Here is a 16647-nt window from a genome sequence, read left to right on the forward strand (position 1 = left end):
TGAAGGCCTGTATAAATGCAATGGGTCTAATGTGAAGGCCGATATATAAGACCTTCTGCTGGCTTCCGCCAGGAGCGCAGCGGACCGTACGAAAAAATGGCTGCAAGCCAGGGAGGGAAACCAGCTAAATTATCCTTTCACTAAATCAGTCATATCTCAACCAATAAAATCCGGAAAGGAAATTCCTTTTGGATTTCGGTGGTTGAGTATGCAATAAACCTTTTGAAAAAATTAGTTTTTTCCCTAGCTCCCCCGCTTTTCCGAAAATGGATGTCAAAGCCCCCCCACTTTCTGACAAAATTCAAAAAACCCAAACTTTAGAGCTAAATAACTCCTAAACGGGTGGGAATTTTGTAATTCTGCAAACGCAGGTAAATCCGGCGTGCGAAGACAAACATCCCTATATTTTTTTTATATTTTTAAGGCCTTTTCCGGATTTAGATCTGGAAAGCCCCTCCATGATTTCGGTCTACTTGAATCGTGGATCGCTTGTTAAAATAGGAATATTAAAATTCGTTGAAAATAATTTTTAATCGTTTTATGTCGATTCTCTGGAGAGTCGAGCGAACTGAAAACACCGCTACCTTTGAACAAGATGACCTCGAACTTTGTGGCGACAGCACACTCATCAGCGGCACCTGCTGCTCATCGTTTCAAATCTAATTTTACACCTCGACAATTCCTGCCCCGTTTTCAACGAGGATTAGGAATGAGCAGTAACGGCAGTGTCCCATTGGCATCCGATACAGTTTCGTCTAAAGGTAACCGTTTTAGATTTCATTTAGCTTATTTGCCCTGAGTGATTTGTTTTCAATTCCGAATGAAGGGTCATTGGAGGGAAATCTTTCTTTGAGCCAACATCACTACAAGGACTACCCAGAAGATAAATCCGAGTCATTTGATTCCCGACTACCCATGTCCAATCGAGATAAGCAGCCTTATTACCCTCAGTACTATTCATGGTCGCATTTTCAAGATCATTCAAACAACAGGCCTTTCTAATGTTCGTAGTAGATATTTTCAAACGAAACGCTTCTAAATTTGAAGTACATTTTCCTTTTTTTTTTTCCTTTTTCTTTCCTTTTTTTGTGTTGATAATCAAATTCTTTTTAGAGACAGTTTTCATGTTTTAAACCTTGTTTGACATTAGGGTGAAGAACGTTTCGAATTTTCTTTTTTGTTGAAAACAGCAAAATACAAACCACCGGTCGATTGTAATCCAAATCCAAATTCAGTAAAATTTAAAGTGAAAAGTAACGGGGGATGGCGGTTTTCGAATGGACTGATAATCGTTGTTGATTGTGTGTTTTATCAAGTGTATTTAGAACAAAACTCTCACGGTCCCTTTGGACCTTTTGCGCTGGCCTTAACTGATTTACCCCATTTCGTGTCCTGCCATGTAGTAGGCAGTACATCAACGCCAACCACTTCAAACTCGGCCTCGATGCGCTCCACTTACCCAACTACCTAGACCCTTGAATTCCGACATAGTGAACTAAGTTTGGAGATGAACTACATTGATTAATACGTTCCACACATTGAGGATAGCCGATATATTATCGATAAATCTAAGCTTTGATGTCCCTAACTTTTTCAACAGATCTATTCTTTTCGGTGGGTGGCCAACCTAATAGGATCGCGTAAAAGTAATGCATGTTTTATGCGGTCGCGAATCGATTTGCTTGCGTGTGTGCCTTGGACTAGATTGTCACAGTGAGCGTCGAAGCAATGAAGGCGCCTTTATTGTTCAGTCGTACGGGTCGAATTCCGCAAGCGTGACAACGAATTCCAATGTGAACTTGCTAATCAAATTAGCAATGGTTCCATGAGAATCAGCGTACCTCCGACAATGTGGGCCGCTGAATTCGTTCTTAATAATAAGAACGCGGGACGGAACCAGCAAGCAGCCGCATTGCTCGGCAAATGGAATTCATGCAATATGAGTTGACCTAGAAAATGCTATTCAAGAGTACATTTTCCATGTCCGTTCAATCTGTTGAACTATCATAAAGGTTTCGAGTCGGAAATTTGAACAAACGATCGATCCGCATTCACTTTCGCCGTCTTTTCACCTTCTTTTATTGAATATACTTCGATTCACTTTGCCGTCGTCTTCCTACGTGTACTGCTTCCATTTCCATTATTGTTTTCTCCTTTTTTTCCCCCGACCTTTTGCACGATGACATTTGCCTGCACCGACATCCGAAAAATTCCGCTGCTGGTTTGCTTCTGTTTGCCTAGTGACTACTGACTTCCGATGGTCTACGCGATGTTTCCCCCAATAGTGATAATAGATTTAAAGACTACATAGAAAGTCTGTCTGTATTGATTTGGTTTCCAAGAAATTCAATGTTGGAATACCAAGTTTGAAATATCAATTTGCGATCTATGCCATATTCAACGACGTATGACATTATTAACACAAGAGTTAACAGACGTATTGCGTGTTAGTCTGAGAGCACCCCTCCTTTTAAATTCGTTATTCAAATCCCTGCTATTGATATAAATTTTGGTGTCGTAAATAGACGATGGAAAGGATAGATGCGTCAATAATCGACTCAAGTTAGGTCTTCTGAAAGTCACCAAGTTTTGATCTGATATATCTCAATTTGTAATTGACAGTCGTGATTTATGTGTAAAGTGGCAAACAGATCCCAAAGTTGTAAAAGTACAAGTTCCGGTTGGCTTTAATTTACGAACCTTCACATGGAAACAATTTCACACGGATGTACCGATGCGCGCGCAACATCTCCCGTGCTTGGAGGATTCTTCAACTTCCGCCTCTTCCTCCTTCCGTAAAGAATCATTAACCCACGGTCGGGAAGTTTGACTGGCAGACTCCAGTGTCGAGCCGCCAACGGCTGATCGACCCCATGGTGGCGGGATTGGTTCTGGTGCCTTTACGGGACCGAATATCAACCAAAGTGATTACTCCATTTTCTTATTTTTATGTTGGAAGAATTTTTAGCGAGTGTTGTGCGAATCTCGTAGGAAAATAAAATAAAACTGATAAACCAATATGACAAGTAGCAACGACAGTGCTGGGTATTTGTGGACGATCAACGCCACCACCTGGATTATCGATGACAGCAACGAGACGCTGGGCATCGATTGGGACGATTGGGACGTGTCGCTGTGGACGCCGGAGCAGCGCCAACTTCTGGAACATGGCGGGATCCCGCGCCAAGTTCACGTCGCCCTTGGCGTCCTCCTCAGTTTCATTGTCCTCTTCGGTTTCGCCGCCAATTCCACCATCCTTTACGTCTTCTCCAGGTACTCGTCATTTTTTTCCTCGATTAAATGATGGACGCTCATTCTCAGATTGTGAATCGCAGGTTCAAACGGCTGAGGACGCCGGCCAACGTGTTCATCATCAACTTGACCATCTGCGATTTCCTCGCCTGTTGTCTCCACCCACTGGCCGTCTACTCCGCATTCAGGGGCCGCTGGTCTTTCGGCCAAACAGGTAGGAGTTACTACAGACCTATTGAATTTACAAAGATCTTATTAATATAATTCAATAGAATAAGAGCCTGTTAAAAGCTATTTTTTAAAGTTACCTTGACCCCCCCCCCTCCCTCCAGTTAACTTAGTCCTTAAGGTGAAAAGTATTGAGCCCCATTTTAGTATTCCTTTTGTAAAGTCAGTAAGCAAAGAAGGAATATAAATATAAGATGTCAAGGAGTAAAAGTGCTGATGTGTAGTGAACTAGAACTAGTTAGACGTTTATGAAATTGAAAAGTCCCTGGCCTAGGTGGATGCAACTCTTATTGAAAAGCTTGGCAAGCTGTAAACTGGCGCAAATGGCGAGAAGGAAAATAAGTGCTGAGAGTGTTGATTTCAAATGACGAATATGGCATCCCTTAAAAGCGAGAGCCACTTGACTCATCGATCCTCGTAGACGGAATCCTTGTTTCCTCCCTTTGCCCCCCTATCCCTGCCAAAGAGTCAAGATCTTAGACGAGTAATGAGGAACTGGATGTTGCGTTCAACAATGGAAAACATCTCCGAAACGCCAGCCGAATAAAACAACTTATGAGATATCTCTGATGCATTCAGTAAGGAGTAACTTTACGTTATTCTTCAACTCTTGAAGTGATAAGATTTAGGTTCACTCCCAAGAACTTGGCGTCAAAGCTGTTGAAAAATCCTTAGAGAGCCCATCATCCGACCTTGTTATTAACAAATAAAGAAACGGCGGTAGATCCCTGAGCACTGGTCTTCCCCTCCTATATGAGGAGCCTTGCGTATGAAAAACTTGGCATTTAAGTACGCTTCCGGCTCCATCCATTATTCCGCCATCGTCGTGTCTGGTGGTCTGGTGCTGCTCTGCTCCTGTCAGCTAAATATTACACAATGCAGTGGGTGGAGGATAAGAGGACATGCGACACGAGTCCAGGCTGGCTGACCCATAGAACCCCCGACGTCTTACATAATTAAGCAAATATTTTATTAAGACAAGTGTATCCGGTGAATCTCTATGACTTCGTTTAATTTTGATGCTATTAATCAACCCAGCACGGTTAAATGTCATCGAGTAAGGTTTCTCAAGTTTTCGGGATCTCACAAGACCAAAGAACGATAGGGCACACAGCCACACATACATGTTGAAAAGGTGCAAATGCATCTGGCCACACGCCGAGATGCATCTCATGTGAAAGCGACCAGCTTTTTCGTTCCTCGTGCCCTTTTGCGTAAAGATTCGAGCACGGATTTCACTGATGGATCGATGGGAGCTCAGTTTCAAAAGTTTCCATTTCATCGGCCCACACGCCCTTTATTTTACTCCTTAGAAAAGGATGGATGAATAATCTGTAGGAAGACAAAGAGTGAATGACACTTGGGAGGTGTGGCAATCAGGAGATGCCATTCACTACGTTGATCATTTGTAATTGAAAATGCAATCGACGAGAAACGGGTTTTCGTTTTATTCCAGCGCTTTTTTTTCTTCAAATTAACAACCAACTTTTGTTTTGACTCCGCTGGAGTAAATACCAAGGCTATGAAATAAAGATAAGTTCACGTACTGTGCATAATAATACCCTAATTTTTTCATACTGTAGGTTGTAACTGGTATGGAATGGGCGTCGCCTTCTTCGGACTCAACAGCATCGTGACCCTGTCAGCCATCGCTTGTGAGCGGTACATTGTCATCACGTCTAGCAGCTGCCGGCCGGTTGTTGCCAAGTGGCGGATTACGCGTCGACAAGCGCAAAAGGTGAAACAGTTCATTACCTTTCATTCGTCGTCAATAGAAATTTGGTTGATGCAGGTTTGTGCTGGAATTTGGCTCCATTGCGCCGCCCTGGTCTCCCCGCCTTTACTTTTTGGATGGTCCTCCTACCTGCCGGAAGGAGTTCTAGTCACCTGCTCATGGGATTACACTTCACGAACGCTGTCCAATCGGCTCTACTACTTTTACCTCTTGTTCTTCGGATTCTTCTTGCCCGTTTCCGTTTTGACGTTTTGCTATGCGGCCATTTTCCGGTTCATCCTGCGCTCGTCCAAGGAGATCACCCGTCTAATTATGACGAGCGACGGCACGACATCTTTCAGCAAATCTACCGTATCCTTCCGTAAAAGGCGGAGGCAGACGGACGTCCGGACGGCGCTGATCATTCTGTCGCTGGCCATTCTTTGCTTCACGGCCTGGACGCCGTACACCATTGTCAGTCTCATCGGCCAATTCGGCCCAGTCGACGAGGATGGCGAGTTGAAGCTCTCACCCATGGTGACCTCCATCCCGGCATTTCTGGCCAAAACTGCCATCGTTTTCGATCCGTTGGTCTACGGATTCTCCAGCCCTCAGTTCCGGAATTCCGTCCGCCAAATTCTCCGCCAGCAAAGTATTTCCAGCAGTGGCAACGCCGGTAATCGTGCCGGACCAAACAACATGGCAATGACTAGGACGGCGATCCAGAATTCGCGTGCAAGTTCACGCGCCACCGTCTCGTCTTTCAGTCGCAATGCCCGGATGTTTCCAAAGGATCCGCTCTCCAAAAAGATGTCAAACGATCCTTCCGTTTCAACGCCGCTGGCTGTACAGCAGATCCCACAATTCCGTCTTCCAACTGACGTGGACATCAATGAGCAGCAATTTCGCCGAGGTATTTATGCAAATGAATCTGTGTCTTACTGGATCGATATTATCGTGTTATTACAATTAGGTGAGAATTTGAGAAAGTCTTGCATGAAGCAGAAGAACAGCTTTAAAATTCCGGCCGGAAGCATTCCGCAGAAAAATAAATTGAGCAACAGCCGTTGTTCTCTGCTGGAGGACGTGTCAACGCATTCGCTGGCACTGCGGCAGATGATCTTCCGGAAAGAGGACGAGTTATATTTATTCCATCACCAACCATCCCACAATGCTGAGCTTGCAGCCAACAAAATGGATCACCAGGGGAATAATAAACGGATCCGTCGACGTTTTTCGGAAGCAGATATGATGCGCCGATCTGGAAAATGCCGGAAGAATCTTCTTCCAGTGAGCACATCCTTCGACCAGTGATTTCATGTTTCAATTTGCGTCAAACATTTTTCCAATCAAACATTTCGATTGACATATCCAGGATACACCAAATACACGGTAAATGTTAAATTCATTTTTCGTTTTAGTTTAAATGGCATTTATAATATTCAATTCGTGTGCGATTTTCCTGACGTCAATGAATGACGTGCGGCTAACGTAGTACGCACTAGCTCGCCATAATGAAACCGCCCTGAAAAATCACGTTTGTTTTTTTCCTGGTTAAGGTCTTCGTGATTTCCCGATGTTGCGTAGCACGATGAAGCGATGCCGTTGCCTAGAAATGGTTTTTCGAAGACAAAAAGGATTTCCACGTATTTATTTGATGATGAACACAACGACGTATAGCCTGAAAGGAAACGAGGAAAATTGTACCGTCTGAATGAGAAACAATCGGGAAACGAAATCAAAAGGCCTGGGTACGGTATAGTTTGTTATTGCGTTCAAGGCTTTGACAGCGAGGAATTTCTCGGAAGAACAGGATAACTATTCAGCGAATTGTAAAGCTTTCAGCGTCGGAAGGCAGCGTTGCATGCGCCATTTCTCATTACCACTTGCATACAACAACCGCCGACTCAACCGGACGAGCTTTACAATTTGATCAATCCTACTTTATTGAAGCTCCCGTTCCGACCAAAGCGGCCGTTTTGGTTGCAACTAGGAAGCCGGCGAAACATCACTGTCATTTCCGCAATAGTTTAGAAGACTTGGGACTGGACATTCTGAGGAGCTTTAGCTTCGCTTTGGAATCCTTGACAGGGTAGTTTAGTAGCACTGGTCACCCGATAGAGTAAGAAGGAGCCGTGGGCTGGGGAATGAGCGCGGGCAACGAGTTCAGCAGTAAAGGAAGCAAAGGTAGCAGTGTAGTTCAGCTCCGAAACAATGAGTCCTACTTTCAAATGTTCTTTTCTGTTTTTGTTTTTCAATATTCAGCGAACTAGAAATTTAAATTAGTACTAACACTTTTGAACGGAAAAGACTAGGCCTAAATACGTATTGACAAACACTTGTGTTCATGTTGGATCTGTAAAATCAGGAAACACTTATCCACGAAAGAACTGTGGGAGCTCCTGTTTTTATGCCCACCCGAATGTCTCCCTCCCATGTGTATCCGACTGACAGTTGTTCGTGTCTACAAGAAAACGATGACGTACAACGGAATCCGACGTACAACGGAATCCGCTGGGAACTGGCAGAGCTAGACACAGAAAAGCAATGTAAAGGATGTGCTAGTATTAATGTTGACGAAGCTGAGACGTGGACAACATGTTGGCAGTAGAAGGAGGACGTGGCAATGACACAATACAACCGTTGATGACGCACGCAGGACTTGGCCCACACATGACAAATGCCGCGGTTGCCGCCAGATTGTTACCACATTGCGTAAGAAAGTTAAAAAATGAACGTTTAAAGTTTCTCATTCCTTGTCGTTGGAGATCCAGAAATTTAAAACGACAACAAACTGATAGAATACGAGTTAATTGTTTTTGCGTGATTGAATTTCGTTTGACTAGACTAAAAAAAAAGAAGCCTAGATTACAATACGGAGACATCGTCAGAAGGTTTTTTGTAGTGGACACCTGATAAGGAGTAGCTGACCGTTGAGGGGGGGGGGGGGGGCAACTGATCGAACATTCTCATATGGATCAAGTGAGAAACTAGAGATTGTCATTTCGAATATTCGGGAAATGTGGATATTCCCGACCCGGAAAGAAAAAGAAATGGATACAATTCCATTCGAAGCGTACGGAAATAATTTAAAAAGAAACCGGTTTCTGAATTTTGATGGTTTTAATCTTCCTTCCTCTTTTGATGCATGAAATCCGGGAGTGATTGCTATGTAGAACGATCCGTTCCGAAAACATATCAAAATGCGTTTTCAGGTCCCGTCTCGCGCTGTCACGTTTTTTTTTTTTTTTTTTTTTTTTTTATTTCTGCAGAGATGCATTGAAAATATTACGTCAGGAATATCCATTTCGTACGTCTGTGTCGCTATATTGATCGGCTGGTCCTGGATGTCGTTGTCGGTATTACACTCGGCCAGCCATCCGCCTCTCGATCCTTTGACTCTTTTGGCACATTTCTACCCTTGGAGATGCTCTAACCTACCAAATAAGGTTATCATATTATTGGCTACATTTTTTTTTACCTCAAACGTATACACTGTCCGTAAAAATCCTTTTGGGGTCCATCATAGGATAATCGAAGCTTTGATGTGAACCTGAAAAAATTCTTCCTTTGTGTTGGTGATGGGGGGTATTTGCGGATACCATCCGGTAGGTTTCAATTACATCCACGACGATGCCAAAGGAAAAATTAAATGATGAAATAAGGCCATAGCAAATCCCGCCTTTGATGTGGCTGGACGAGAGGCGGGCACCAAAATTTCGTGGTGCCGGTGCCTTGACACACGCACAATATTTAACATCTTTTTTGATTGAATGGCCGTCTACCTGGCGCAAATGTTGTAAAGTCGGCTTGCTCATTCGAACATGAAAAATTCACTTTCATAGCTTTTAAAGATGAATGTTTTTCCTCCCTTTCAGATAATTAGGTTCACTGTGTACCCGACATGCCCGTGGGAAGGTAACAAAATTTTCGCATTGCCCGGTAGGTTTACACTGTAACTTCTAAGAGCTTTTCAGAATTTGTGTGTGCCATTGTCAAAAGGCCTATTGTCCTCCTACAATTTGATTGCAAGGGCTGTAACGCATCATCAGCATAAATATGCTGAATCTTGAATTTTTAATTAGCAATAGGCTCGGCATATTTCCAATCCGCCTCCCCCCCCCCTTCTCCCCATTCGTTCTTTTATTATTATAATGATTTCTTTTTGCCACATCATCTGTTTTGGTTTTAATTATCTTTCTCATCTCTTTTCGCTGACTTTTGGTCTTTTTTTTCTCTTGAACGAAATTCAAATTTTGCAACATTTTGCCACCGATCGATTCTACATGCAAAGGCCTAACCGTTTGCCAAAATTATGTCTACAATTAATTGGGCTGTCGTTCCGAGTACAGGTGAAGGGGTATACCTTACTCTTATCTCTCTAGTCGGTGGGGGAAGACACATGCAAGCAATTAATCCGATTCCTGATTTTACAGCAGCCGACATCTCCGTTTGGTTTCCGTGAAATTGGCGACTTGATTTCAAATGCACGGTCGGCGTGACACGGAACCTCTGAGAGCTCAAACTCGACACGTTCGCATCGTTGAGAAAAAGCAATCTCGGCTAAATCCTTAACTAAGACTATAAAAAAAACGGAGTTTGTGGAGTAAAAAGTTGGAATCCATAATAAACTTTCAGATTCTTCCACCCGTCGCCCTCAATTCAGCAGCGGGTAAAGGCCTCCATGATGCCATTCCCGCCTGACGAAACACATTCAAATTGAACAAAAGTTGTGTGACGTAACCTGGAAAAATAAAAACTGGTAATGAACTTAGTCAAAGATTTGATGTTCAAGTGTTGCACGATACTTGAGAAGCGAGGAGCATCACAGCATTTCCTTTCACGGCTCGAGTTTTTCCGTCATTTGCCTAATAAAGTCAATTATTGGCCGCCGTGAAAGTTTAGAGTTTTTGAATTAAAGTCAAAATAACACAGAGCAGAGAGAAGAATATCCCGACGCAGGCAGCAACCCCCAGAGAGTCTAAATATGAAAACAAAATCCCGTAGAGATGAGAATAAAGGCACTTTGCACAGAAACGACTGAGAATTTCTCCGAATACGTGGGTGTTTGCCTACTTGGAAGTCGAGTTTGATATTCGTTTGATATTCGCCACAAAAAAAAAAGGCTTGACAAGGGGAAATATCGTGAGGACACACAGGATTTTCACAGGCGCCGTTTAGATTTATCGATCGAACGACGAGTGACGACAAGGCCAAATCAGTGTGCACAACACATCGTCGTTATGCAAACGCCAATTGGAGCTGAAATGCATAATGAGGCTGATTTGCTACACTGTCCTTCCACTCACACGGATTAATACTTATTTGCCAGCATCGACGACACACAGTCCTAAGGTAATTCTCCTTCATTTCAAACCCTGGTTTTCATTTCATCTTCATCATTTTATCATCGTTTTTTTAATATTTACGGTCTCATCTATATTCCTTCGATGTGTGACAAGAAAAATTGTCTACATCAAATAATAGCGGGAAATTTAATAATTCCAGAAGGAGAAAGGATCGGCTCATCAAATGTGAAGATGGAGAAAACATCAGAAGAAAAAGACGAGGGCCGTCAAAAGGAATAGACTCGAGTGGAGGATCGTGTTTCTCCACCATTTCGTTTGCCAGTCGTCACCTTTTCCAATATCATGCAGAAAGACGCCGAAGATGTAATGTAGGCGAGCCTACGTAAGTGGACCATGCATCCACTCTGGATATTCTTTTTAGGAAAACAGTTATGAATTTATTCGCCCCCATATTTTCTTTCTCTGCATTTCTCATGAGGACCGAGTTTGATGGCCTCTTGGCGTTGAATAATTTGCCACCCTTCTCAGTCCAGTGTCCGCGCCTTGACGTCGTTGGTGCGGCGCGCGCACTCCCGTCGGCACTACACGCCGCCAGCCAGCCACTACACGCAACGATATCCCAACAAAACATCACAGTCGTGCGTGACAGTTTGAACCCAACGATTCGCCCCCTCTCTCTCTCTCTCTCTCTCTCGCTCTCTCTCTCGAGGGTCTCCTTTTGATGTCGTGTCGATGCTGTGACACCGTGTAACCTCCCCCGAGGTATTTATTTCTGTGTCGGATCAAAGTGTTGGTTAGTTTCTCACAAAGTTTTGAAAACATTTCGGCTGAGAAAATGACGACGAGTGATGACTACACTTGGATTAGTTTCCCCGCTGGGGCCCGCACATCAGACGAATTCACGCTTAATTACAGCAGCTCGGAAAACTTATTTGTTAATCACAACAGCAGCGGTGAGCTGAGTCTCGATGGAGAGCGGACGTCACTGGTCCAATGGGATGACTGGGACCAATCTTTGTGGACGGCCGAACAACGCCAACTTTTGGAAAGGGGTGCAATCCCGCCCGAGGTCCACATCACGCTCGGAGTTTTCCTGACTCTTATCGTCCTATTCGGAGTGGCAGCCAATTCCTCGATTTTCTACGTCTTCGCGAGGTAACAGAACCGGAAATTCGATTGCCACCGTGAAATTGTACTCCCGCAGTCCCCGCTTTGTGTGCAAATTTCAATTGGAAAACAGTTCGCAAGACGAAAAATGCCGCATAGTTATAACGACATTTTAGCCCACAATTCTTTTCTTTTGTGCGTTCAATTGAATATAATGCCGGAAGGTAGTGCCAGGCGGAAAATTGACCGTGGAAATGGAGGTCTTGTCGTTTTGTAAACGATGACCTTTACATGATGTATCCCACCATTGACAGCACAAAAAGATTTTTCGATCAGGACCGAGTTTCCGATCAATCAGCTACACTTGCTGTACAGAATTCGATCAACCGACAATTTTTAATGACGCAGCGTTCAAAGATTATTGGCTCCTTTATTTTTAGTTACGTGTTTTTTTTTCCTCTTTATAATTGAACGATTCCTCAATTTTCATTTCTACTACTAATCAAACAGGTTCAAACGGCTAAGGACGCCGGCCAACGTGTTCATCATCAACTTGACCATCTGCGATTTCTTCGCCTGTTGTCTCCACCCACTGGCCGTCTACTCGGCGTTCAGGGGCCGCTGGTCTTTCGGCCAAACAGGTATGCACATTTTATTCGGCGAATCCAGAAGAAAAGGAAATCCCCTGAATCGACATTTTGTGAGGAAAATGTCGATTTCCTGGTGAATAGTTCATCATGTACGGGATGATTTTCTGTTGTTGTTTGGCCATCGCGTTCGCTCTTGACTTTCGTCCGCCAACCCGGCATCCGACATCGTTCAGGATCCCTTTGTCGTTTCTCTGTTGTGATGAGTAGTAGTATATAGTAGAAGACGCAGCGTGATTTCTCTCCCGATCGATCGAACCCGCAGCACACATTTGAAAATGCTCTCGGTTGCTGCCGCCAGCCATTCACGGCTCCTTGGATTGTTTTGTGTATGTCCCCCTCTCAGATGACGATGATGTCCTTTGTCTTCCGCAATAAAGGCGGACAAGACACGACGACGACGGAAGGGACATAATCACGACCGGAGCGTGGGATGCTGCGGAGTAGTGAGCTCTATTTTGGTATTGATTGCGTTTAATTGGAAGTGAAACAACTCCCTTTGTAGATGTACGTACCTGCTGTTGTAATTACATTTTCATTGGGCGCATATACAAACAGACGAGACGACAAACAGAAGAATCAGAATTGAGCGTGCTGTTTTGAAGACCCCATTAGTGTCGAAATAACGACGACCGACACGATTCGGACCCATCGCGGGGCACGTATTGGCCCCTCTTATATGCGCGTGCCACAATCTGAACACACACACAAACAAATCGATAACAAGACACTCTCTCTCAACTGATTTATTCCTGTAGGTTGCAATTTGTATGGGATGGGCGTCGCCTTTTTCGGACTCAACAGCATCATGACCCTGTCAGCCATCGCCTGTGAGCGGTACATTGTCATCACGTCCAGCAGTTGCCGCCCGGCTGTCGCCAACTGGCGGATAACTCGACGTCAAGCGCAAAAAGTAAATCACATTTCATACGCCTACTGATCAAATTGTACATTTTTTTAATATGATTATTCTAATATGATTTACATCGATGAGTTTTTTTGTTTTTTTTTTTAATTTTTTCTATTATCATTTGTGCCATAATATAAATAGAAATATAATTAGGATATTTAATCGCATTACGCGCAACAGTTGCTTAGTGGTAGCATTTAGTTATTTGGGGGCTGAGAGCCAATAACAATCTATGTTGGCCTAGTTATTTTACTGAATAATTAAAAACATGATAGAAATATGGTGGGTGGAATGGAATCAGCTCGTCAATTACTTTCTTTTTTGCATGTTTATTATTCAAATTAGATGTAAAGTGCTCGCTAAAGGGCAAACGTAGTGGTACCGCCATAAATAACGACATTATTATTTCCAATGAAAATTTGTTCTTCAAAGATTTGTGCGGGTATTTGGTTCCATTGCGCCGCCCTGGTGACTCCACCGTGGCTATTTGGGTGGTCCTCTTATATGCCGGAAGGAGTTCTTGTCACCTGCTCATGGGATTACACTTCACGAACGCTGTCCAATCGGCTCTATTACATCTACCTCTTATTACTCGGATTCGTTCTGCCCATTTCCGTTCTGACCTTTTGCTACACGTCCATTTTCCGGTTTATCGTCCGCTCTTCCCGAGAAATGACCCGGTTAATTATGACGAGCGATGGTCGGATGTCGTTCAGCAAGACGACCGTCTCCTTCCGCAAAAGGCGGAGGCAAACGGACGTCCGGACGGCGCTGATAATTTTGTCGCTGGCCATGCTCTGCTACACGGCCTGGACACCTTACGCCATCGTCAGTCTCATCGGCCAGTTCGGCCCGGTCGACGAAGACGGCCAGCCCATAAAACTGTCGCCCATGGCCACGGCCATCCCGGCCTTCCTGGCCAAAACGGCCATTGTCTTTGATCCTTTGGTTTACGGATTCTCCAGCCCACAGTTCCGGAATTCCGTCCGTCAATTCTTGCGTCGTCAAAGCGTGGACAGCAGCGGGAACGGCGGAATTCGCGGAGGAGGCAACAACACGGCAATGATTGTTATAAGAGGAGCCGTGAATCAGAACAGAAATTCGGCTCGGTCCAATTTACATGTGGTGTTCTCCTCTTTAAGTCGCAGCATCAGAATTAATTCCGGCGATTCGGCATCGCATAAGTTGAACGATTCTTCCGCCTCAGGAAGACACTCGAAGCCTTCGCTTCACTCTGACGCCGGAGACGAACAGCAGCAACTTTGCGGAGGTATTTCTTGTCAAAGTGTCAAGAGTAAAAAAGGTTCTAAATTAAATTGATTTAGGTGGGAACTTGAAAAAGTCTTGCATGAAGCGGATCAACAGCCTGAATATTCCGAAAGGCGGCCGGAATTGGCGGAAAGGAAGCGGATTGAGCAAACAAAGCCTACAGTCTCATTCGGCAACGGAAGAGGCTTCTGTCACCAACTCTTCCTCATTGCGGATGGTGCAAGTGCAAGAGGAGGCGGATGTTGACAAAGTACAACAATCCGTCAAAAAGGAGCGAGTGATTCAACTTCTCAACTCGACGACTCCGCAGCAGAGGCGATCTTCCGAGCCCATGCAAAGCTCCTCCGCATGCTCAAGACAATCCTACTTAGGAAACTTAGCAGCTAGCAAATCCTGTGATCACTGCATAAAAACGGAAGTGGAATTGAAAGGCCAAAAGAGCTGCCAAGCATCAGTGGAGCCTATGTAAATTCCCCTTGTTTAATTCACACAAACAGCGGCGCCTTGTTCCACGGTAAATTTTGAAATTTTTGTTTCTTTTCCTTGTACAGTTAACTCTATTCATTTTGCTGGCACGTGCAGATTCGCTTGAATTTGTATACCATATCCAACGGCAGAAACCACCAGAATGGTCCTTCTGGAGAAGGAGGAATTGTTCCAAGAAACTTGTAGATATCCTAGTGAAAACAACACTGGGATTCTCGATCATTCCCCCAAAATAGCTATTGGACTTATCGTCGACTCCATTTGAATGAGGCACTCGTTTTCATTCTCAGGAGGTCGAAGAGGTTGTGGCCAAACAATTAGCATCTGTTGCGCATCGTTACCTTTTAAATTACCTGGTTTATGGCTGAAGCGACACGCATCGGTAATTACTTTTCCATATTGGCTTGAATGACCTAAACAACAGCGATTTTTTTAAATTATTTAATGAATCGTTAAATTAGCCACCATCCAGAGGGAGAGGCTAATAAGTTTTTAATTTACGACATTACTTTATTTTAATACTCTAATTCTTTGTCAAATTCTCAAGATGTTTCAATAAGCAACGTGCTTTATTCAAATCCATGGCCTCCGGTAGAATTTTTTTTTTTCCAAAATTTAACGTATTTGTAATCAAATTATTATATACTCTTGATTGTTGTCTAAAGTGGGCCAAAAAGTCAAATAAAATTATGTCGAATGCTTAAACTATACTGCAATAATATTAAAAATTTTCTTCATTATCAACTTATCAAGTGACGGATTTTGATGGAAAATTCAAATTTCGTGCCGCGAGAGTAAATTGGCGGAACCCGTTGACGAAACACTCACGAAAAATTCATGTACGTAGTAGATTCACGAGCTCGTAGGTGGCAGTCCAGTGGGCAGAAGCACAGGATGAATCCCTGATGATAGGCCTACCTTTTTTTCGAACGTAAAGTTCGATACGAAGATCTCGTTGTGAAATGACAGTGTTCTAGTGACTAGAACACTAAAATGTGAGACATTTAGAGACTAGAATATATAGTCTTACATGTCTTTTCATATTTTCTATAAAAATCTGCAAGTTTATCGGTTCTTATTACACGTTTTCTATCATATTGTAAGTGCGGAACTGTTTTTCTTTCCTTAAACTTTCGATCCCTCATCCCCAACGAGCGCTGACATTTAATAGCGTCATTTTATCCAATCTTTGTGATATGTAAAATGCACTATATAAATTTTATAAATAAATAAAATAAATAAAAATAGTCCGTACTTGTCTGCCACCCTTTAATTTTGGTGGTTAATTACCGGTAGTTTGTTTTGTTTATTGGATTTTTTTTAGTTGACGGCTTTATATCCTATCGATGTGACAGATTTAATTAAGAGCTTGTCATGACTCAGCCAGTCTACTTTATGATCGATTTCTTTTAAGGTCCAAGCACACCCAGGAATGCATGTAATTCATTGCTTTCCCTGAAATGAAGAAATTCACACCTTTTAATTGGCGTTGGCATTGTTGATTTTCTGCATGCATCTTAGAAAATGTTAATTAGGCGACAGGGTCGTCAGTATATACTGTAATTTTTACAATAGTTAAATATGAGAAATAATAAAGAAATATATAATATCGGTATGAGTAATTAATTAATATTAATAATTAGTAAGCCCTAAAAATAGGGAATATTTTTTCAAGAGAAGAAAATCTCCTTGTTTACCACCATCACGAAAATTTCGGACAAGAAA

The 16647-nt window shown here is 43.2% G+C and overlaps 3 protein-coding genes across 3 annotated transcripts; all 3 read left to right on the plus strand.

Annotated features, from left to right (window-relative positions):
- The first annotated feature begins 546 nt into the window (after positions 1–546).
- Positions 547–1218, plus strand: LOC124201741. Its single transcript, XM_046597932.1, has 2 exons — positions 547–761; positions 827–1218. The coding sequence occupies exons 1-2, from the start codon at positions 596–598 to the stop codon at positions 1000–1002; spliced, it is 342 nt and encodes a 113-aa protein (XP_046453888.1). The 5' UTR covers positions 547–595; the 3' UTR covers positions 1003–1218.
- Positions 1219–2497: 1279 nt separating this feature from the next.
- On the plus strand, positions 2498–6598 carry LOC124202717 (melanopsin-like). The gene is made up of 5 exons (XM_046599100.1): positions 2498–3273; positions 3336–3466; positions 5064–5218; positions 5273–6107; positions 6168–6598. The coding sequence occupies exons 1-5, from the start codon at positions 3020–3022 to the stop codon at positions 6506–6508; spliced, it is 1716 nt and encodes a 571-aa protein (XP_046455056.1). The 5' UTR covers positions 2498–3019; the 3' UTR covers positions 6509–6598.
- A 4429-nt stretch (positions 6599–11027) lies between these two features.
- LOC124202604 (melanopsin-like) lies at positions 11028–15799 on the plus strand. The gene is made up of 6 exons (XM_046598964.1): positions 11028–11658; positions 12121–12251; positions 13016–13170; positions 13600–14437; positions 14493–14950; positions 15019–15799. The coding sequence occupies exons 1-5, from the start codon at positions 11339–11341 to the stop codon at positions 14903–14905; spliced, it is 1857 nt and encodes a 618-aa protein (XP_046454920.1). The 5' UTR covers positions 11028–11338; the 3' UTR covers positions 14906–14950; positions 15019–15799.
- The last annotated feature ends 848 nt before the right edge of the window (positions 15800–16647 follow it).

Source organism: Daphnia pulex, chromosome 9, assembly GCF_021134715.1.
Source record: "Daphnia pulex isolate KAP4 chromosome 9, ASM2113471v1".
Classification (NCBI taxonomy): domain Eukaryota; kingdom Metazoa; phylum Arthropoda; class Branchiopoda; order Diplostraca; family Daphniidae; genus Daphnia; species Daphnia pulex.

Bases quoted from the DNA above. Each gene is read 5' to 3' on its own strand.
- LOC124202717 (XM_046599100.1), top strand. From the start codon at position 3,020: ATGACAAGTAGCAACGACAGTGCTGGGTATTTGTGGACGATCAACGCC. The intron at 3,467-5,063 runs GTAGGAGTTACT...TTCATACTGTAG, and splicing joins CTGGTCTTTCGGCCAAACAG to GTTGTAACTGGTATGGAATG. The intron at 5,219-5,272 runs GTGAAACAGTTC...TGGTTGATGCAG, and splicing joins CGCGTCGACAAGCGCAAAAG to GTTTGTGCTGGAATTTGGCT.
- LOC124202604 (XM_046598964.1), top strand. From the start codon at position 11,339: ATGACGACGAGTGATGACTACACTTGGATTAGTTTCCCCGCTGGGGCC. The intron at 11,659-12,120 runs GTAACAGAACCG...CTAATCAAACAG, and splicing joins ATTTTCTACGTCTTCGCGAG to GTTCAAACGGCTAAGGACGC. The intron at 12,252-13,015 runs GTATGCACATTT...TTATTCCTGTAG, and splicing joins CTGGTCTTTCGGCCAAACAG to GTTGCAATTTGTATGGGATG.
- LOC124201741 (XM_046597932.1), top strand. From the start codon at position 596: ATGACCTCGAACTTTGTGGCGACAGCACACTCATCAGCGGCACCTGCT. The intron at 762-826 runs GTAACCGTTTTA...TTCCGAATGAAG, and splicing joins CGATACAGTTTCGTCTAAAG to GGTCATTGGAGGGAAATCTT.